At 43.7% G+C, this 23,401-nt stretch overlaps 1 protein-coding gene across 10 annotated transcripts in view; it reads right to left on the bottom strand.

Moving 5' to 3' along the window:
* The window catches only part of LOC129705798 (sodium/hydrogen exchanger 10-like), a 147,689-nt gene that overhangs the window by 115,211 nt on the left and 9,077 nt on the right, over window positions 1–23,401 (bottom strand). For 8 of the 10 annotated variants that reach the window (XM_055649609.1, XM_055649611.1, XM_055649610.1 and 5 more), the window contains one exon: window positions 5,988–6,153. The exons of the other annotated variants lie outside the window; for them this stretch is intronic. In XM_055649609.1, coding sequence (XP_055505584.1) covers window positions 5,988–6,153 — 166 coding nt within the window. The remainder of the gene's footprint in view (window positions 1–5,987; window positions 6,154–23,401) is intronic. 10 annotated transcript variants of the gene reach the window in all.

The following is a 23,401-nucleotide window of genomic DNA, read 5'->3' as shown; positions in this document are numbered from 1 at the left end:
ATACTATGTGGTGTAAACTGCATCTCCTCTCAGAGTCCACCATCTCATTACTCTCTCACTGCACAAAAATACAGGATTTTTGCTACAAATAGGATCAATGATTCAATTGTTCTTTATTATCATGTGTACCAAGGTACAGTGATTTTTATTTTGCATACTGATCAGTAAGATTATTGCCAGACATAAGTATATAAGGTTTCCTCCTGCTTTAAGAGGGCATCGATAATACCGGTCCCCAAGAAGAGTAGGGTGACGTGCCTCAATGAATATCAACCAGTGGCACTAACGTCCGTGGTGATGAAGTTCTTTGAGAGATTGATTATGGAGCATATCAACTACTACCTCAATAAGAACCTCGACCCACTACAGTTCGCCTACCGTCACAATAGGTCCACAGAGGATGCAATTTCACTGGCTCTCCACTCCGCACTGGACCACTTGGACAATAAAAACTTATGTCAGGCTGTTGTTTATATACTACAGCTCGGTGTTCAATACCATCATCCCTGCAAAGCTGGTTGTGATGCGGTCGGTGTTGCCTTCCGGGCGCGAGGGGGGCCCCCGGTGGGGGTCCCTCTACACAGGGATTCTCCCCCATTACATTGAGGACCTGGGGTGGAGGGTATTGCACCGCGGTGTTCCCTGCAACCTATTTCTCTCGCGGTTCACAGACTCGCCAGCCGCCTGCACTTTTGCAGGCTGGAAGAGTCTGTATACCACATGTACATGGAGTGCGTGAGGCTGCAGCCACTGTTTGAATACCTAAAGGGGCTGCTCCTTGCCTTCTGGCTGCATTTTTCACCCACCGTCCTCATCTTTAGACACCCTGTGCTTAGGGGAGAGGGTAGGGCTGAAGATGTCCTGGTTGGGTTGCTCCTGGGCCTGGCCAAGCTGGCCATCCGCGAGTCACGGTGCCAGACGGTGAAGGGCTCTACCCTAGCCGGCTGCCTGCCCCTTTTCCGGGGTTACGTCCGTGCCCAGGTGGGGTTAGAAAGGGAATACGCCCTGTCTAGGGGCACCCTGAGGGAGTTCCGGGACTGCTGGGCTCCGCAGGGTGTTGAATGTATCCTCAATAAGGATTGTAACATAGTTGTATAGTAGTTTATTATGGATATATGTTTGTATTGTATTATGGTGGTGGGTTCTGGCTTGTTTTATTGTAGTGTAAATATTATTTTTTAATAATTGAATACATTTTTTGATTTAAAAAAAAAAAAAACTGGTTGTGAAACTCATGGAACTGGGTCACTGCACATCCCTCTGTAATTGGATCCTTTACTTGCTCATCCACAGACCACAGTCTGTTCGAATTGGCAGAAACACTTCATCCTCAATGATAATCAGTACGGGAGCACGTCAAGGCTGCGTGCTCAGCCCCCTGCTCTACTTACTCTATACTCATGACTGTGTAGCCGAACATAGTGTGAACACCATTTTCAAGTTTGCTGACGACACCACCGTTGTGGGACAAATTACAGATGGTGATGAGTCAGAGTATAGAAGTGAGAGTTCAACCGACTGACCATACGCAACCTGGCTCTCAATATCAGCAAAACCAAAGAACTGATTGTGGACCTTGGAAGAGGAAGGTTGAGGAACCACAATCCTATTTACATGAATTGGACGATGGTGGAGGAGAGTCAAAAACTTCAAATTCCTTGGCATGCATATTTCCGACCAACTTTCCTGGACTCAGCACACTGACGCAATCATAAAGAAAGCACATCAGAGCTTCTAATTCCTGAGAGTCGGTATGTCAAGGAGGACTCTCTCGAACTTCAACTGGTGCACAGTAGAGAGTATACTGACTGGTTGCATCGTAGCCTGGTTCGGCAACTTGAACGTCCAGGAGCAGGAAAGACTGCAAAAAGTTGTAAACACTGCCCAGGCCATCACTGGCTCTGACCTCCCCACCATCGAAGGGATCTATCATAGTCACTGCCTCAAAAAGGCAACCATCAAAGATCCACACCATCCTGGCCACACACTCATCTCCCCACTGCCATCGGGAAGAAGGTACAGGAGCCTGAGAACTGTAACGTCCAGGTTCAGGAACAGCTTCTTCCCTATAGCTATTAAACACTACAACCTCATAAGCTATGAACTACAATAGACTATTATTATTATTATTGCACTGTTATTGACTGTTCTTTTTTTCTCCTGAGTGTTTGCTATATTATTTATTATGATTATACATTCTGTTGTGCTGCAGCAAGTAAGAATTTCATTGTTCTATCTGGGACATATGACAATAAAACACTCTTGAATCCACGGTTAAGTACAGAATGTATAGAAACAGCTCACAGTCATTTGCAAGTCACCAGGTTTTGGCGCCATTTTCAAAGTCCTGTTACAACTTGTACGGCTTTTGTTACTTAATATACCCAAATAGGCGAGCTTTTTGATAAATTTGCGTTTCATTCTGGATTTGTTTTCAGTGACAAGGAATGGATTTCTGCCTTGTCCTTGAATTACATTTCACAAGGACTAGAATTCACTGTCTGTGAGGGTGGCAAAAGGAGAAACACTAAAGGTATTGAATAAACACACTATCCTATAACCTAAAAGACTACAAGAGTTGAAGTGTAGGTTTAGACATAATGTTGTTTTATTAACCTCTCATCCGATCAGACAATGAGCTGTTAAATCCATTGTCATTTATTTTTCAATTTATTAGCATGTATTTTATTCACACAAAGGGCGGTCCAATATTTTAATTAAGTATTGCAAACAGAAATGTTCTGCATACTCATCAGAGCTAACACTAGTGGTTAGAGAAAAGGAGCCAACATTTCCCGTTAACATCAGAACCCTGAAGTATTATTTCTCTCACCATAGATGCTGCCTGCCCAGCACACTTCCAGCATTTTCTGACTTTATTCTGGATTTTCAGACTCTATTGTATTTTACTTGAGGCTCCGGTTTTTAAAAAAAAGGTTTAATATTTTACTGGACCAAGTGGACTCGTTGGGCACCGTCCCCCAACGCGGGGGGAGGGGGCGCAGTGTCACATGGGAGAGCTGGTCCCCAAACGCAATATTCCACCACACACCCATTGCGCCCCACTGAGCAGGCAGGGCTGACGGGTTCCCGTCGAGACATGGCCCCCCCCCCCCACACACACACACACTAAGCCCCCACCCTCACACTAGCCCCCGCACACTAACCACCCCCCCCCCCCCCCCCCCCTCTCTGACAGTCTCTCTCAACGCAATATTCCACCACTCACCCGTTCCCCCAACGCCACCCGCTACCCCCACGCCATATTCCACCACTCCCCCCCACCCCCCCCTCCCCCCCCCCCCCACCCCCCCCCCCCTTCTCCCCCCCCCCCCTCCCCCCCCCCCCCCCCCCGTGCACGGCCCAGTCGGAGCTGCCATTACCGTTGCCAACGTGAAATGACTCTTCAGCTTGTCGGATCTCTCTCTCTCTCTCTCTCACAAACTCTCCCCCCAGCGTGCGCGGCCCACTCGGAGCTACCGTTACCGTTGGTAACGCGTGTAAATGACTCTTCAGCTTGTCGGAGCTCTCTCTTTCACACACTCCTCCACTCCTCCCCGCCTCCCCTCCTGCGTGCACGACCCAGTCAGAGCTGCCGTTACCGTTACCAACAATGACTCTGCAGCTTATGTAAATGATCCCATTGTGATTACTAGACTGTGAGATGGCATTGTGACATCATCACTGGAAGCTGCTAGAAAAGTCTCCCACTCACAGGCAGTTATTATTTTCAAAGTTGGCTTTTTTTTTTAAATATCAATAACGTGAAATATAACATAAATATGAAGAAACTTGATACTAACGACCACGGGAAAAAGCTGAGTAAGATTCTGCAAAAATGTTTGCGCTACTGTGTACCGTTTTGGCGTAATTCCTTGATCTCACAGACAGACACACAGACAGACAAACAAGCCGAGACTTTTAATAGTATATAGATAATATAGTAGATAAATTGGTCTCCGTAGCCGTTCTTTTCAATGAATCCCTCCAACTTTAGGTACTAACTAGACCAAGTGCAGACCCGTTGGGAGACGTGGTCCTCCAACTGAAGATTCCAGCACTCAGCAGTGCGGCTGTTTTTAAATGGCGTCTTTGAGGCGAGAGACAGACGCCAGCAGCCGTTATGGTCGCTGGCCAGCAGGAGGTGACAAAATGAGTGAGGTGGGGGGGGGGGGGGGGGGGGAAGGATTTTATTTAAAATGTGTACATAAACACGACAAAATTTAATGATGAGTGTATACTTGGAATGATAAGTGAAATCTCTACTGAAATGGAAAAAATCTGGGCGTTTGTGGGTCTGGCGTTGGCATAGCAACGAATCAAAGGCTGGCACCCATAGGCTGGCAACCACAAGACAGGCAGAAACACACACACAGTTTTAATATTATATAGATAGTGTTTCATTCCTACTTAAAGTGTACCTTTTCAGGCTGGATGAATGCTGAGTGGGTGCATGAATATGGCCATGCTGGTGTAGTCAGTATATCCCCATCACCTCTTCCCTTTCTACCATCCAATGACTCAAACAAACTTTTCAATGAACCAACAATTCACTAAGACCTCTTCCAATCTAGTACGTTGAAATTGGCATTGACAATATGGTCGTCTCCATATTCCATCAAACACAGATTAGGTAACTGCTTTTTAGAGTATCTGCATTCAGTCCACCAGGATGATTCTGATCTTCCAGTTCCTTGCTCGTTTAATTCTCCTACCTACTCCCACTCTGACCTAGCTCACTGCAAATGGCCGATGTAAGCTTAAGCGAGTATTTTAATAGTATGCTTTTATCTTCCATGCTCTCACCATATCCTGTGACTAAAGCTCTGCCATAATAGGACAATAACGGAGGTTTTTACTTCCATGATAGTAAACCAGCATAGGTACACTAACCTCATCCCTATGCTATTGCCTCCAATTATATGCGAAAGATGGTTTGATTTATGTACTTGCCAGATGAATAACTGGCAGTGCACAGAAGCTGAAATACTGGCATTTATATTGTAGTTGTGTCAAATGTAAGAGAAGGGCGAGCCATTCAAATGTTATTTCTACACCCCTCGTGTGGCTTTAAGGATGGGAGAGGAATACCAGTAGGAGTGAAAAGGGAGGTATAGTCTTCTTCGCTGATCTTGACCATGTGTGGGAAGAAGTCTAATGACCCTGGACTAAGTCCAAGTCTCTGTAGTTTTGCTCCTATCACTGTTTACCTCTGCGATATCCATCCATTACTGCTTAATTGTTTTGTCCGTTTCATGCCACATTCATATTGCTTCCTGTGGGTTGAGAATAAGAGTGACCCACTTCCTTCCAAACTCTGAACACTTTTGAGAAGGTGATGGCACAGTTGTTCCAAATAATTTATGCCCTACTACCACACCCCCACCCCACTTCAAGACAGCTTGGGTTTAATTATAGTTCACTAGCTCCAGTTTGTTAGTCATTCCAGTAAGTGGAGAACACAAATTTATGATAAGGCCCAGGTGACTGTTACAATCATGATATTGAAGACCACACTCAAACTTCCAGCAAGAACCCCTCTAGCTTTAGCAGGCTATAGCTAAATACATATTGGAGGACTAGAGCACATTTTGTAGTGCTGTTCAATTTCTCCCCAATCATATTCCTGCAAAAACAAAAACTCCTGCCACAATAAATTAATTTATAGACCTTGCGAAGGATTGTGGAAAGAGCAGGAAACTGGGACTACTTTGATTGGTCTTTCAAAGAGCTATCACAGCTACAAGGTAATCACATTCTTTTGTACTGTATGATTCTATAATCACTGGACCCTAAGGAAAGGCCCTCTTATGTAAATCTAAATGTAAAGACCCTGCATTCTGCAGCATTGTGTTGTTGCAATGGGATAATAAAATCTGGCAGTAGATTGCAATCCAACAATTTTACCAAAAACAAAATTTTAAAAGGTAGCAAGTAGTTCTCAATTCAAATAGATCCAAAAGGGATGTTAAAAATTCTTATCATACCTAGACTCCTAAGCAGACCGACGGCTGTAATGGGGTCAGTGCAGGCAAGAATTGACCCAAACATCATGCCAACGTACCAATCCCAGTTGAATGTGTAAACCTTAACAGCCAAAAGAGCAATCATTGCACCACTCAGGACCAAACCGGGACCAGCCAAAAGCACCACCTGTCAGAAATTCAGCCAGTGGGAGATTAAATATTAGAAACTATTTTCAACACATTATTTTTCCATCTCAAAACAGTACAACACTCGTTACTTTAAATTAAATATATACACCCCCCTTATGGTTCAGTGCATTTATCTGGCAAAATAATGTTTTTTATATAACATTAAGGTTGCATGTTCAATCTAAACATTAACACTTGCATAGATTATCTCAATTGAATAATAACCAGTATAGAAAGGAAGCCATAAAGCTGAAGACAGTGCAAAAAACATTCACCAGGATGTTACCAGGGATTGTGTTATAATGATAGGCAGGTATTTTTTTCTGGATCGTAATAGGTCGAGGGGAGATCTTATAGAAGTATACAAAATCTTCTGAAGCACAGATAATGTAAATGGTCACAGCCCCCCTCCCCAAGGTACAGGAGTCCAGAACTTGAGTGTAGGTTTAAAGCGCGAGGGGGAGATATAAAAGAGATCCGGGCAGCAGTTTCTTCACAGAGGGTGTTGTTTTTAAATTGAGGAAATTGTACAGGCGGGTACAATGTCGATGTGTAAAGACATTTAGACAGGTACGTGATTAGTGGAATATGTGCCAAATGGGAATAGCTCAGTTATAAAACCAGGCTTGGACAAGTTGGTCTGAGGCCATGTGTGTGCTTGTAGAAGAAAAATTAAAATCTCCGGATACTTGATTATGGTTGGAATTAAATAAGGTAACGGAAGGGTGTGCAGAGATGGCAATTGCATCTCTTGTTGACCAGCTGCAGGGCAAAAAAGATTTCAGACACGTTATTTCCAAAATGTGTTTATTGTCTGGGAATGCGTAGCGTTGGTGAACAAACCACAACAATAGTTGGGTAGACCACCCTGCCGCTAGTAGTACAGAAACGTTGCAGACAATGCCGGCTTATGATCGGCTCGGGGAGGGGGCAGTGGTGCGGTCTGCATTAAAGATGAGATAGAATAATGTCAAGATGCCTTTGTATTATATTTGACTTGTATTAACCATCCGTTGTTGAATAAGATTAACATAAACAAAAAGCATACTATGACTAATGAAACAATTAATACCCATGCAGTAGATAGTAATAACAGGAAAACATAGCCAAGGACGAAGTATATTTTCGTATAATTGTATAACAAAAAAAGTTGTTCACTGCACTGTATAACTGTCAGCTAATTCTGCTGCAAAGACAGAGAATTGGTTAACTGATCAATTAACTGCTGCCATGTCTCATAATATCATGCAATAAAGCCTCTTGATGCGAAACTCAGTCTCTGTTTTTCCTTTAATTTTCCTCCAACTCAATTTCCTCGACAGTGCTGTATGACGCAATCTTCCACCGACAAAAAGATGAAAATTTCTTAACTCTGGAATATACCAGTAATTTTTTTTCTTTCTTTTAAAACCTTATATATCTTTTCTAAAGTGCAGTGAAATGGACACAACATTCAGTTGTGGCTGATCTGGCATCTTACTTTTGAACTTCTGTGACCAGGGTTGAGTGTTTTTTTTTTATAAACTGCTTTCGATTCCTGTCCCATCTATCTATATATCTATAAAACTCTGTGCCTGACGTCTGGCTGCCTTTCTGCCTTTTGATTCGTGCCCAATACTCGCAGATGTCCAATCGGAATGGCTGATGCTCGCAGATGTCCAATCGGAATGGATCCTTTTACTTTCTTCCTTTGATTCACTGCCACGCCGAATCCAGAAGCTCAATCTCCCAGGTCTTTTCCATTTCGGTGGAGATTTCGCTTTTCTTTCTAAGTATCCGCTCCTCATTACATTTCGTCGCCTTTAAGTACACGTTTTTAATCAAATCCTTCTCTCTCCCCCCCCCCACACTCACTCATTTTGTCGCCTCCTGCTGGTCAGCGACCATAACGGCTGCTGGCGCCCGCATTTCAACCTCAAGAGACGCCATTTAATTCGGCCTTTCAAGAACGGTTTCAGTTCGAAGGCCACGTGGGGGCTGCGGGTAGGGAACGGCTACGGGTAGGGAACGGCTGCGTTGGGCGAGCAGACCCAACGGGTCTGCCATTGGTCTAGTCACCTTTAAAAAGTGATGCGCTCACTTTAGGATTGCACCTTGATTTGGCTTGTTCTTTAAAGTTCATCACTTCACATGTTTAAAATTTCCACGTGTATACCAGTTCAACCTGTATACCAGTGACTATCTGAAGACTTATCACAATCTTCCCAAATCATCAGCAAATTTTGATTTTGTCCCCTGCGTAGCCATGTTCACGCACTCAACATAAGCAATGATCTCAGCACCAACATTTAGTCAATACAACCGTCTCTCTTCCTCCAATCAAACCAAGGAATGCCCACCACAATGTTGCTTTCCAACATTCAGCTAATTTTATTATTTTACTGCTCCATCCCCCAACCACATTTTGGAAAATCTAACTACCTGACTGAACCAGGAGGATACAGTACAGAAAGCCATACAGTACTGTTCCAAGAAAACAGATGACTTCCTTGTCAACTCCTTTGAATCAGTGGACTGGTACAAATTCAAGAACCAATCCAAGGTGTACCACAGTCGTCAGAGATTTAATCAGCAAGCGTGTAGAGGAATGAATGCATAAGACGACAATACAAAATGTTCTCCAACCGGAAACTATAGATGTACCCCGAGGTCTATTTCCAGGTGAAATGCTTGTTCAGCGTTCTGACCAAACTATCCCGGACAGTACAATAAATCTAATTATAAACCCCGCAAAACCATCCAGGATGCCAAGAAATTATTCCGGTCCGAGCAAGATTCCCAGGATAATTACACGGATACCCATTTATTGTGGCAAGGCTTGCATGGTATACCTAGTAATAGAGTAAATTAGTATTGCTGGCAACAACATGTCCCTTGACGAGCTCAATAAATGTTATGTTTGCTTTGTACAGGTCAGTCACATAACTTCACCCACCCCGACAGTCTGTACCAAGTCACTCTCACAGATGACAAATTGGCCTTCCTGAGGCTGAACCCGTAGGAAACAGACTTGGATGGATTCCCCAGCCACGTCCTCAAGACTTGTGCAGACCTTCTTTAGCCTCTTGCTGCTCCATTCGGAGGTCATGTGTGCTTTAATTAGACAACATCCTGGTGGCAAAGAAAAGCAGGGTAGCATGCCTTAATAACTACCATTCTGTGGCTGACATCTACCATCATGAAGTGCTTCGGGACGCTGGTCATGGCACACATGAACCTCAGGCTCCCATAGAGCATTGATCCACTGCAGTTCGCCTACTGTTGCAACAGGTCCATTGCCGATGCCATCTCCCTGGCCTTACCCACATCGCTGGAACATCTGGATAAAGAGGACACCTCGGTCAAACTCTTATTGATTGACTGTAGCTCCACCTTCAAAAGCATATCCCAACCAAACTTATCTCAAGCTCCTGGATCTAGGAGTCAGCACCATACTTTGCAAGTGGATCTTTGACTTCCTGACCCATAGATTACTATCAGAGAACATAGGCAGAAAACATCTTACCAGTGCCTTGCAAGGATGCTTTCATAGTCCCTTACAATACTCTCTATACACCCGATGACTATGCGGCCAAATTCTGCTCTAACTCCAGTTTACAGATAATACTACCATAGTGGGCTGGATCTTAGACAATGATGAAATGGAGTACAGGTAGGAAGTATAGAGCATAGATAAATACTATCAAGACAATCTTTTTCCCCAATGTCAGCAAGACAAAGGAGCTAGCTATTGACTTCAGGAAAGGAGGTGGTGCTCCCCAGTCAGCTTCAATGGTGCTGAAGTGGAGATGGTCAAGGTCGTCAAGTTCCATGGCGAGAATGTCATCATCTAAACTGGACAAACCACAATGAAGCTATGGCCAGGAAAGCACATCATCTCCTCTACTTCCTCAGAAGATAAAGGAAATTTTGCATGTATCCAACACGATTACTAATGTCTACAGATGCACGACAGAAAACATACTGCCAGGATTAGCAACAACCCTGCCCATGACTGCAAGAAATTGCAGAGAGTTGGGGATTTAGCCCGGTCCATCACATAAAACAGTCCATTCCCCCTCATTAACTAACACCTATGCTTCATGCTGCAAAACACAAAGTACTAGTCAGGAATGGAATCCATTCACTCCACAGATCTGCCTGGCCAGTTGAGTTCCTCCAGTACTGTGTTAGAACATAGAACTGTACAGCACAGGAATGGACCCTACAGCCCACAATGTTTGTGCTGAACATGATGCCAAGTTAAGCTGATCTCATCTGTCTGTACATGATTCATACCTCTTTATTCCCTGCACTTCCACATACCTATCCAAAAGCCACTTATCCATTTTCGTATCTGCCTCCACCACCACCCCTGGCAATGCGTTCCAGGCCCCCACTACTATTGGTCCTTCTATTGCCTGCTTGAGTTCCTTCCCACTCACATTGTTTTCCTCATAAGCTGCGTGACACCATCTTCTTAAACCTCACATACGCCTCATTTTTCTTCATGAACAAGTTTACAACATCCATGGTCATCCATGGTTCCCTTACTTTGATGTCCTTTTCCCTCCTCCTAATGGAAAAATGCTGATTCTTCACTTTGATTAACTGGCCTTTAAACGACTCCCTTGTCATCTGTGAACTTGCCCAATAAAAACTGCTCCCAATGTACCCTCCTTAGCTACTGCCTAATACCAATATAATCTCCTTTGCTTCAATTAAGTACCTCTGTCCAACATCCAGACCTTCCCCATTCAAACAACCTTCACGTTTATAGAGTTATGATCACTATCTCAAAACTGCTCTTTCATTGAACTCCAGTCACCTGGCCAAGTTCATTACACAATACAAGGTACGGTATGGATCTCGAGTCGGACGGTCCACATACTATTTAAGGAAACCTTCCTGGATACAACTTACAAATTTTGTCATTTCTAATCCTCTTGCCCTGAGTATGTCCCAGTCAATATTGGGGAAGTTATCGTCACCCAGGGCAACAACCGTGTGGTTCTTGCATCCTTCTGTAATCTGTCCACATATCCTCTATCTCCCACTGGCTGTTGGCTGCTATAATCCCATTGGAGTAATTGCTCCTTTCTTTTTTCAAGCTTAACCCATAATTACTCGGTAGACATACCCTCCAGAATATCCACTCTGAGTGACATTCTCCCTGATTATAAAAGCAACTCCATCTCTTTTAACCCCATCCATCTCGTCTGAAACATCGAAACTCAGCCACATTGAGCTACAAGTTTCCGTAATTGCCACTACATCATAATTCAAAACATTGAAACAAGCTCCAAGTTGATCAGCCTTTTCCACAATACTTCTTGCATTGAAATAAACACAATTTAGCCCTTCTTTATCTCCATAATCATGAACCTCTCCCTGCCTGCCCTTCCTTTGAGGCTTAATTGTCATAACCTCTACTTTCTCATCAGCCCTTCCATTTGCTAACGTGCTGCTCTGGTTCCCATCCTTCTGACATTCTAGTTTAAACCTTCCCTAGCACCCATGCAATGGTGTTTTGCTTGATATTCCAGCATCTGCATTTTCTTGCATCTGATTTGATAAGGTCCCACATAGAAGATTAGTGGGAAAAATTAAGAGCACATGGCATTGGGGGTAGAGTGCTGACATGGATAGAAAATTGGTTGGCAGACAGGAAACAAAGAGTAGAGATTAACAGGTCGCTTTTACAATAGCAAACAGTGACTAGTCAAGTCAAGTTTATTCGTCACATACACATACGAGATGTGCAGTGAAATGAAAAGTGCCAATGCTCGTGGACTTTGTGCAAAAAACAAACAAACTACAAATAGAATCACATATTCTGTTACATATTACATATTGTGGAAGGAAAAAAAAACAGCAAATAAAAAAGAAAACAGTAGAATGGTACAGTAAAGTTAGTCCCTGGTGAGGTAGGAGTTTACAGTCCTAATGGCCTCTGGGGAAAAAATTACTTCTCAACCTCTCCGTCCTCACAGCATTGCAACGGAGGTGTTTGCCTGACCGTAGCAGCTGGAACAGTCCGTTGCAGGGGTGGAAGGGGTCTCCCATGATCTTATTGGCGCTGGAGTTGCACCTTCTGATGTATGGTTCCTGCAAACGGGGGAGTGAAGTTCCCATAGTGCGTTCGGCCGAACGCACTACTCTCTGCCGAGCCTTCTTGTCCTGGGCAGAGCAGTTCCCAAACCAAATCGTGATATTTCCGGACAAGATGCTTTCCACAGCCACTGAGTAGAAGCACTGGAGGATCCTCAGAGACACTCTGAATTTCCTCAATTGCCTGAGGTGGTAAAGGCAAAAACAGGAAGGCAGATTATTATCTAAATGGTGTCAAGTTGGGAAAAGGGGAAATACAACGGGATCTGGGGGGGTCCTTGTTCATCAGTCAATGGAAGTAAGCATGCAGGTACAGCAGGCAGTGAAGAAAGCGAATGGCATGTTGGCCTTCATAACACGAGGAGTTGAGTATAGGAGCAAAGAGGTCCTTCTGCAGTTGTACAGGGCCCTAGTGATACCACACCTGGCGTATTGTGTGCAGTTTTAGTCCCCTAATTTGAGGAAAAACATTCTTGCTATTGAGGGAGAGCAGCGTAGGTTTACAAGGTTAATTCCTGGGATGGCGGGACTGTCGTATGTTGAGAGAATGGAGCGGCTGGGCTTATATGGGACGACAGATGGCACAATGGGCTAAGTGTTCGGCTGGCGACCGGAAGGTAGCCGGTTTGAATCCCGCTTGGAGTGCATACTGTCGTTGTGTCCTTGGGGCAAGACACTTCACCCACCTTTGCCTGTGTGTAAATGTAATGTAATTATGTGAAGCACTTTGGGGTCAATGCAAGTTGACTAAAAATGTGCTATATAAATAAGATTATTATTATTAAGATTATTATTATATACTCTGGAATTTAGAAGGATGAGAGGAGATCGTATTGAAACATAAGATTATAAAGGGCTTGGACACACTTGAGGCACGAAACATGTTCCTGATGTTGGGGGAGTCCAGAACCAGGGGCCACAGTTTGAGAATAAGGGGTAAGCCATTTAGAACGGAGATGAGGATTCACTTTTTCACACAGAGAGTTGCGAGTCTGTGGAATTCTCTGCCTCAGAGAGCGGTGGAGGCCGGTTCTCTGGATACTTTCAAGAGAGAGTTAGATAGGGCTCTTAGCGGAGTCAGGGGATATGGGAAGAAGGCAAGAACGAGGTACAGATTGGGGCTGATCTGCCATGATCACATTGAATGGCGGTGCTGGCTCGAAGGGACGAATGGCCTACTCCTATTGTTTATCTACACTTCATGCTGCCTCGGGAAAGTAATCAACGGCAATTTTTCCCCATTCCCATTGGGCAGAAGATACAAAAGCTTGAAATGATGTACAGGTGCACAACCTTTTATCCGAAAGCCTTGGGACCAGACACTTGTCGGATTTCGGACATTTTCGGATTTCCAAATGGAAGATTTTGAGCGTAGATTAGGTAGGTAGCGCGGGCGGCTTGAAAAGTCTGGAGCGGCTGCCTCCTCCCCGGAGACCGGGGAATCATTGTAAATCATTGCATAAATGTTAGTCAGTTAGTTTGGAGGGATTTTATGTGGTGGTGGTGGGGTGGGTGAAGGGGGAAACTTTAATTCTTAGTCCCCTACCTGGTCGGCGACTCCCAACATCGCGGAGCTGGAGGCTCCGTCCAGCCGCGGGCGGCGCCCGTTGGAGCTCCGACCCCGGCAACTCTACCCCTGGCTGCGAGGCGCACCAAATCCAGCGCCGCCCGCGGTCGGACGCCCGCAGCCCCAGCTCCGCGAATGTTGGGAGAAGGCGGCCTCAGCGCCCTGGAGCTTACCGCACAGCTACCCGGTAAGGCATTGCCCGCTTCCCGCTGGTATCCCAGCGCTGCGACGCCGCCGACTCCCAACATTTGCGGAGCTGGGGCTGCGGGCGTCCGGCCGCGGGCGGCGGTGGATTTGGAGCGCCTCGCAGCCAGGGGTAGAGTTGCCGGGGTCGGAGCTACAACCGGCGCCGCCCACAGCCCCAGCTGGGAGTTGGCGGCCACAGCGCTGCGGAGCTTACTGCACGGCGACCCGGTAAGGCATTGACCGCTCCCCGTCTCTCCGACCAGGTAGGGGACTAAGAATTAAAGTTTACCCCTTCAACCCCCCCTTCACATAAAAGCCCTCCAAACTAACTGACTAACATTTAAGCAATGATTTACAGATGTTTAAGTGTCTCCCCGGTCTCCGGGGAGGAGGCAGCTGCTACAGTAGTACAGACCTGGGTTGACCGTGGGTCGTTTCGGGTCAAGTTTGGCGCCAAACGCGAGCTTTGGTGTGCAGACGACATCCTGGAAAAAATGGCCGGTTTTCGGAGTTTTTTCGGTTTCCGGAACACCGGATAAAAGGTTGTGCACCTGTACCACCAAATTCTGGAACAACTTTTTCACCATTGTCATTAGAATACTTAGCAGTTCTCAAACTCTCACTCTCCCAATCTACCTCATTGCAGTTACTGCACTTTGTTTTATCAGCACTCTGGTATTTATTCTTTAAACTTCATGTTTTACTTGTGAATGGCTTGATTGTATTCATGAATTGTATGATTTGACTGCCTAGCATCCAAACAGTTTTTCAGTGTCTCTGTACGTGTGACAATAATAATAAATCAATATCTTCACCATGTGTTCTGCACCGCCCTTATTAATTCCACTATGTCAAAAAATGTCAAATTCAATTTGCTTTTTAAAAATTCAGTATTGGCTTCCATTAACCACTACTCATCCAAATCAACATTATTGTTTGTCACAGATTATTGTTTTTAAAAGTTTCCTCCATCACAGAGGATGGCTTGAAAACTGGATGGCTTGTAATTTGGCTGCCCTTTTCTTAACAAAATCTGAAATATTCTGATATTTTGGCATCAACCCAATGATATATTGCATGCAGACCAAATTTAGTTTAAATACATCCAGTATTTATGCTTCCTCCTCATTCCGAGTCTTCTGTGACACATCCCATAGTATTCTTCAGTTTGGATAAGCTAAGATTATTATGGTCTATTGACCTTTGCCTATTGACATTTGCTAACACAATCAAGGTCATTGCCCAGTATCTGATTCAGCAAGGCCTCCTTCTTTGTTAGGCCAAAAATATACTGATACAGACAGATGTGCTAAATCCATTTGGTAGAAGTAACACTAAACATGGGAATGGATCTGTGCCAGTTGCTCTGTCAATCTATTCACCATGACTAGCACTGCAGAACTGAGGAACTGCATTTCAGGAACTTAAGCTTTAAAGAACACAAGACGGAAAGATTTCTGCGATGTGCAACAGTGCAATTTGCTCATTTGAAATTCAGAAGGTCATAAGTGATAGGAGCAGAATTAGGCCATTTGGCACATCAAGTCTACACCGCCATTCAATCATGGCAAATTCATCTCTCCCACCTAACCCCATTCTCCCCATAACCCTTGACACCGGAATTGCTGCACCAAGGATGCCTGTAGCTTCTATTGGTAGTTGAAACCATTTAAAGCAGCAACTATCCTACAGTTAATGATCTCCTTAAATAGAAAAGGTGAATCCTTCCTACTGAACACTTGCTCAGTAGAATACATTTAAGATAAGGCATTGGCTGGAGCAATAAGCTTGAATGTTGAATAACATGAGCTGCCTCCAATGCATCGAACAAGTTTGATATGTGGACATTTATCCGCTCACTAACACAACATTCAGCATGACTGATAATGCACAGTAAAACAGATTGTCACCCACAGAACACTAAAGTAAAAAATATCATCATAGGACATGGAACTAGAATTAGAATGTTAGCCATGAATTAAAAGTAACTAAAAGTACAATCTGGAAATAAGTAGACAATACAAGATTGTCGCTGACTAAGGAGCATGTATATTCATTGTGGAATGCAACTTCAATTTAAGCCAAAAAACTCCCCTTTCCACATTTTCTCCATAAAGGGAAAATAAAGTATCATGGTTTCACTCCCTGCAGGAATTCCAAAATCACCTCAATGAGCCAAGATCCTCATATATTCAATTCTCATGCGGAGCATAGTGATAGGTATTAACAGTCATATTTCACTATCCTTATCATTGTGATATACTTTCCCGTAACAGAACATCTGATACAATGCAGCTTTATAATGGGGAAATCTGCATTCACTACACTTTGTTGCAGACACATACACAGATGTTCCATATCATTTAAACACATACAGTACACATAAGTGTGCGGAATTTTCAGTTATCTCAAGATGGTGTCTAATTGGAAAAACCTGCATTTAAGGCAGAGATAGATAGATTCCTGATTAGTACGGTGTCAGCGGTTAAGGGTAGGCAGGAGAATGGGGTTAGGAGGGAGAGATAGATCAGCCATGATTGAATGGCAGAGTAGACTTGATGGGACGAATGGCCTAATTCTACTCTATTCACTTATGAACATGACTTATGACCTATGATCTGGAATGCCCCAATTTGTTCCATTCAAATGAATCCCAGTATTATATTCAAATATTCTGCACAGCATACATAATACAATGTCTGCCTAGCATGTGGCCTCTATAATAGATTTTTTAAGAAAGAACTGCAGATGTTGAAAAAAATCAGGTAGACAAAAATGCTGCAGAAACCCGCTGAGTTTCTCCAGCATTTTTGTCTACCTATATTTCATTGGCTATATTTAAGAGGGAGTTAGATGTGGCCCTTGTGGCTAAGGGGATCAGGGGGTATGGAGAGAAGGCAGGTACGGGATACTGAGTTGGATGATCAGCCATGATCATGTTGAATGGCGGTGCAGGCTCGAAGGGCCGAATAGCCTACTCCTGCACCTATTTTCTATGTTTCTATAGTAGAAATTAATATTTTTTCTGCTCAGCGATAAAACAAGAAAATTTTCAACATGTAAATTTCAGTTCTTTCCATGTTCTATCTACTAAAAATCACTTTGCTTCTTTACATGTTGCAGATGTTCCAAGTTTAAAAATTGATAATTTTAAAAAGTGATCACGGCCATGTGATTTTTAAATAATTGCCTGCAGATTCCCTCCAAACCCCCCCCCCCCCCCAACCAAATAAATTCATCAATCCAAAATAAATTTCACATAACGACAAATTTTCCCCAAGCTTCAACTGATCAAGAAACTTCAAGACTGACTGAAAACACATTTTCACGTTATCAAGTCTCATTTGACATTGACAAGGGTCATAATATCCATATGCAAATGTAGGAAGGAACTGCAGAAGCTGGTTTAAACCAAGGATAGGCACAAAAAGCTGGACTAACTCAGAGGGTCAGACAGCATCTCTGTAGAAAAGGAATAGGTGACGTTTCGGGTCGAGGCCATTCTTCAGATTGACGTCAGGGGAAAGGGAAATGCGAGATAGACTGTGATGTGGAGGGATATAGAAGAAATGAATTAAAAATATATGCAAAAAAATGATAAAGGAAACAGGCCGTTGTTAGTCGTGTGTTAGGTGAGAACGAGTAACAATGAGACCCAAGACGACTTTGAAGCTGGTACGACTTGGGTGGGGGAGGGATGGAGAGAGAAGAGGGATGCAGGGGCACCTGTGTAAGAGTCCACACCTTGAACAACGGATAGAGTAGATGAGATGGGAAAGCCGCTGTGTGGAGTCGGGAAAGCCGCTGTGTGGAGATGGGAAAGTTGCTGTGTGGAGTTGGGAAAGTTGCTGTGTGGAGTCGAGAGGTGCTGTGGTGCCGCGGCCGGTGAGTGGAGTCCCACCCCCTCCCCCCCCCCCCCCCCCCCCCCCCCCCCCCCCCCCCCCACCCCCCTCCCAACGCCGACGGAATTGTTTTTGCTATTTATATATTTTTCTGGAGCTAAGATAATGGTATCTGGGTAATACTGCTGTACGGCTGCATTGCAATCATCCTTGGTTCAGTGATTGGATTCTTAACTGTAGCAGTAGATACCAGTTCTCAAGGGCGAACCTGGAGACCAAACACCATGACTTATACTGCACTGAAAGATGTATTTCCTTTCACAAATATCTTCACACCAAAGACCTCCTCAAGTGATATAAAAGATTTAACAATTTTTAAATGGCCGGAAATCCTCCGAATACCCTCGCTAATACGCATCTCTCAACTACAATCAGGTAATTTCAAAGCAATTTGAGTCAAATCAAGTTTATTGTCATATGCAGAGAGGCACTGTGCAAAGAATATGTTGCTTGCAGAAGCACCATAGACACAGACATCAGAAACATAAAGACATTAGCGCAAAAACATAATGAGAAAACAAGGTCCTGTCATAATGCACGAGGTGAACCATTGTGTTGCTTTGCAGAGGTAGGATTAAGGTTGAGCAGGTCGGTTCAAGATGAAATGCTATTTCCGAGCCTGGAGGTGTGGAACTTCAGGCTTCAGGACCTCCTGCCCAATGGTAGCAGCGAGAAGCCAGTATGACACAAATGTTGGGGATCCTTGATCCTGCCTTCTTGAGACGGTAGATGCTCATGTAGATGCTTTCAATGGAGGGGAGCGCTGTGCCCATGATAGAATGGCCTAAGTCCACTGTTCTCTGCAACCTCTTGCATTCCTATGCTTTGTAAATGTAGCACTAGGCAATGATGCAACCAGCTGGAAAACTTATTCAGTGCATCTGTGGAAGTTTGTTAGAGTATTCGGTGACATGCCGAACCTCTTTAAACTTGTAAGAAACTAGAGGTGCAGGTGCACCTTCTTAGTCCTAGTTTACTGTCATTATCATTTGTCTCCACTTCATCAATTTTGAAAACCCACCCCAGTCCTCAAGGACACTATCTGTGTGACATTTACATGTCTCTTCTCATCAGAACATTATCCTCAACCTATAGTTAGACAAAGATAATATTTCCCTCACAGAATTTAGTTCTCAGTAGAATGCAACTTTTCAAATATCTCTTTAAATGTGTACTGGTGGCACCATCTATCATAATTTTTGATCCAATTTCCCAATTCATCAACTCCTCATAACTTTGTAAGTTTAAGACTAGTTGTGGACTTAAAATCACAACTGAAATGAAGTAACATTGCATCACATTTTGAACGCCTCCATAAAAGCTTCCTTTACTAATGTTATAGATTAAAAGAAAAGCCAGCATTTGGGTTTACTTCGTAAGACTGTAGCTAATAACATTCAAAGAGAAAACTTCAAGACAATCTACTAGATACTGTATCAACATGCATCAACATCTAGATTTATGGGCCAGATTTCAGTTAGCCTGCTGCTTTCAACAGCTTTAAAAATCCTTAACTTTTCTCACATACACTTAACACGATCAGTGGAAGTATGGCGTAAACACAAAATAAGTCAGGAATCCACTGTGCTAGTTTGCAAAGAATGATCACAGTGCCTCATAGCTGTGCCCATCTCAAACCCATATAAAGGATTCTCGTTGCTTTGGCTTCAAAAAAATGTCATAAATCTTTGGTTTCTGATTTCTAATTGCTGTTTGCCTCCAATGTACCAGTGCATTCAATGGTCAAATGCAAACCAGGATTCCCAAAAACATCAACCACTTTATATTCATCAGTACCTTAGAAATAAAACTGGCTGATGGCAACAACGAATTTCAGAACAGAGCCCCATTAGATCTATTCAAACCGCAAGCGTCCTTTCATCCACTGATCTGCATCTCCAACACATAATGTATGGATTTCTACAGCCTATAGAAAAATAAACTTCTCACTCATCCCAACTTGTTTCTTCACCCCAACCCCTCAGGAATAAGTGTTGCCAACTCCCTCCTGCAAAATTACAGTTACAAGCATCAATAGTAAGATTAAACGAGAACTTACCAGTTTGAAGTTTGATCTTTATTTTATGAGTAACGTTGAGGGATTACGTGAAGAACCCGCCAGGACGCATGCGTGTCAATCTTCAAAGCAGCAGTGTGAAATCACAGATAACAGTAAATTAACTGAACATAGTAAGATTAGAGAAATAGGATACCAGTTGAACTTTATGATCGAGGGTGGGCGTGGAGGGCACGTAATCCCTCAACGTTACTCCTCATAAAATAAAGATCAAACTTCAAACTGGTAAGTTCTCGTTTAATCTTACTATTTTATTTCGGAGTCACGTGAGTGACTACGTGAAGATTTTAAAGCTCTGTGATTTCATGCCGTGGAAACTAGTCCAGACGTCATACACAGCATCAGTGGGCCATTGATGAGTGAACATTAATATTGCATTCAGACATGACATAGATATAGACATGTTGATGCCATTAGTGAACAATAGTGGGAATCGTAACCTCCCTCAACCTGGAGGAAGTATGAACCATACCTAACATAGAGTAGGCAAATAGCCCCGATCTGGCAATGGGTTTATTCTGAATATTTGTACAGATTAATAGTTTGACCATCCTGCAGCCGCTAGGATGTGGTCCATAAGCATGCTGCTGAGATATAGCGGTCCTGGTAGAGTGGGACTCAATTTCAATGTACACTCCTATATATGCCAGACCCATTTAACCCTTTGGAGAAGATTTGTAGTGATTCCTTCTAACAAGGTTTTATGTAACTAACAATATTGCTAGTCAGTCTCTATGAGGCTCTTAGGGACCTTGACATATTGGTGTAGATGCATGATCACACGCAACCCAAGGTCCATGGTATATGCAACATCTGGTTTGGTCTGTGTCCCTGTCTACTCTGCTTGACTAATCATAAACAAAACATGTTATTATAGCATTCTATCCAGTGTAACAATGACTGGACCCGTAGCGCTGTATTCAATGCTATAGTATAACCACTAGTACGCGAGTTTGACCAAGGACAGGGATGTTGCTGGTGCCTATCGGCGAAGCGACTTAGCACAATATTAACAACCCATATCTCTGCATCCCTAGACCTAGGAGGTTTTTAGTTGACGATATCCTTCATAATCTAGACGTCAGAGGGTGAGACCGGAAAGAGTGGTTTATATTCTCCACAGCCAAATGATGAGGAGGTACTTCAGGCACAGTAAATGGAATTTTAACTTGATGTTATAATCCCATAAAACTGAATTTCAATGTGTCAGTCATCCGTGCCGAGTTAAACGTGAAGAAGAATAAACAATACTTCCCATCTCCTATTCGGTTTGCTATTTGGTGCTATTCCTTCAATCTGCAGTGAGCACTCCTAATGCATAACCTCAGGAAATGGTCTCTCAGAGTCTGTAAGTCTATGAATTGATTATATCATGCAGAGGATGGTTTCAACATCCCAACTGAACCAGCATATTTTTTATCCGGAATAACCATGTGAGGTTTTATGGTTATTCCCCACATCAGCGGGAATCATGGGTATATAACCCAGGCAGGGACTATGAAACCTGGAAGCGGGAATCTTGCTGAATTTTGCAAGACCCGTCTATTGAGGCCAAATGGAGGAAGACATAAAGAACATTCCTCCCTTGTGTAGCGAGAATGCACCCTTCGCCACTAATATGCCTTGTATTTTTTGCAACTGTTGATTGAGCCTGGATGCAAGCATCTCAATCGTTAGTGTTCCATCGATCCACAATGTTATTAAATGCTTTGTGATCACACATTCATTCTGTGTTGTCATTGATTTTGCATGATAATACACCAGTGCTAAATGCAGTTAGGTAAAACTATCACCGGATACTTTGATTTGATTGTACCTTTGTGATTAACATATACCACCACCAAAATGTATCACCTTGGACTTGTGCATGCAGGTTATGCATATCCACATGCCCTTTAATGCACAGAATGCACTGGTGTCCATTGGCAGTTGATACCATAACTGAACACTTGATAACTCATGCTAATCCCATCTGCCTCCGTAACTAGAGATGGTATTGGTAGATTTCCCATCTTTGGGCAATAGCCTCAGTTTGGAAATGACTGAAGATTTACAGATGAGAGGTTTTTAGTGGAGCAACGCTGAATACTGTTCGTCCATCATTGTGACTTTGTTAGTTTCAGCTGAGAATAGCAGAGGTCTAATCTTTTGTCTCAGAGCTGATCCCAGACAAATAAACGGTTTGATTGTATCCCAATAGTTTCAGTTGGTATCAACTTAATTTGAATTTAACTGGATGGGTGAGAACCTCAATTTCTCAAATATAGCTATGTGGCTGATAAGGCTAATTTAGTAAAATGCAGTATGTTCAATATCATGCAGATTGGCCATGCCACTTATTTGTTAGCTCTGTGCAGTCGAAGCACTGATTGTAGTGATTTGGTAATAATCTGGAAACTGAAGTTAGCCCATTTTGCAACGCCGCTGAGTGTATCATTGCCTCATACAGTTAAATTTCAAATATCTTCTGTGAAAGGAAATTATCACATGGAAGTTATTCAGAAATGTCTATACTGCACATGCGGGTTGAGGCTGTTGACATTGATCAGTCCTCATCCCATATTGTGAGCCTGCCTTGAAAGGCAAACTCCACCATACCTGTTGTGCAGTATAAACTAATCTTATGTTATCCCAAACCAGTGTAAATATTCAAACCAGTTACGTATTACCAACTTGTATCCGTGACGGGAGACGTCATCGATGTGGCTCCATACCTTTAACAGAATGGGAGGACTTATGCAACCCGACCCAGGAGCTGCCTCAACCATGTGTGCATGATTTTGCACTTCTGCTCCTGAGAGATAGAGGAGCTCTAATACGGGGTTGGCGCATCTTCCAGGAAGGCCGTTTTGGGCTATGGCCTAAAAAAGACCTTTGTTCTGGTTGTATGGCCTTCAAGCTTTCACCAGTTTCAGTGCATCGTGGTTTGCTGGTGGGTGCGTAGGGGTGCTGCTGGCGGAGATGTGTGGTCTTGTGTAATGATGTGGCCTTACTGAGCCCGATGGCCTTCATCGAGCTCCTGCTGCTGGTTTTGTTGTTCCTGCACCCCCTGCACACTTGTGGTATCTTCAGCCAAAAACCCGTCTTCAGAGTCAGCCCAGAAGCGACTCCTAATGCTCCCCTGTCGAGGGAGATGCATTATGCAGCCCTCAATAAGGTGCTGCCTTGGGCGTCCTAGGACCCCATGGTGACTAGACTCCATATACCGGAGCATGTCGCATTGGAGCATCTGCTCCATCAACCGCTCCATGCGGGATATGCAATCACAGTGCTCCCGCCGGCGGTGAGTCTTCACAGCCCGACTTGTCCGAGTCATCGGGCCTGTCCGGCTTTGCTTGGCCTTCCCGTCAGTCTGAGGTGTCAATTCCGACTGTGCATGTGCCAGGTCGGAGAGTGATGATCGATTAGCGGTCCAGGTGTAGCC

This window comes from Leucoraja erinacea, chromosome 18 (assembly GCF_028641065.1).
Source record: "Leucoraja erinacea ecotype New England chromosome 18, Leri_hhj_1, whole genome shotgun sequence".
Classification (NCBI taxonomy): Eukaryota; Metazoa; Chordata; class Chondrichthyes; order Rajiformes; family Rajidae; genus Leucoraja; species Leucoraja erinaceus.
This window is presented reverse-complemented; position numbering and strand designations above follow the sequence as displayed.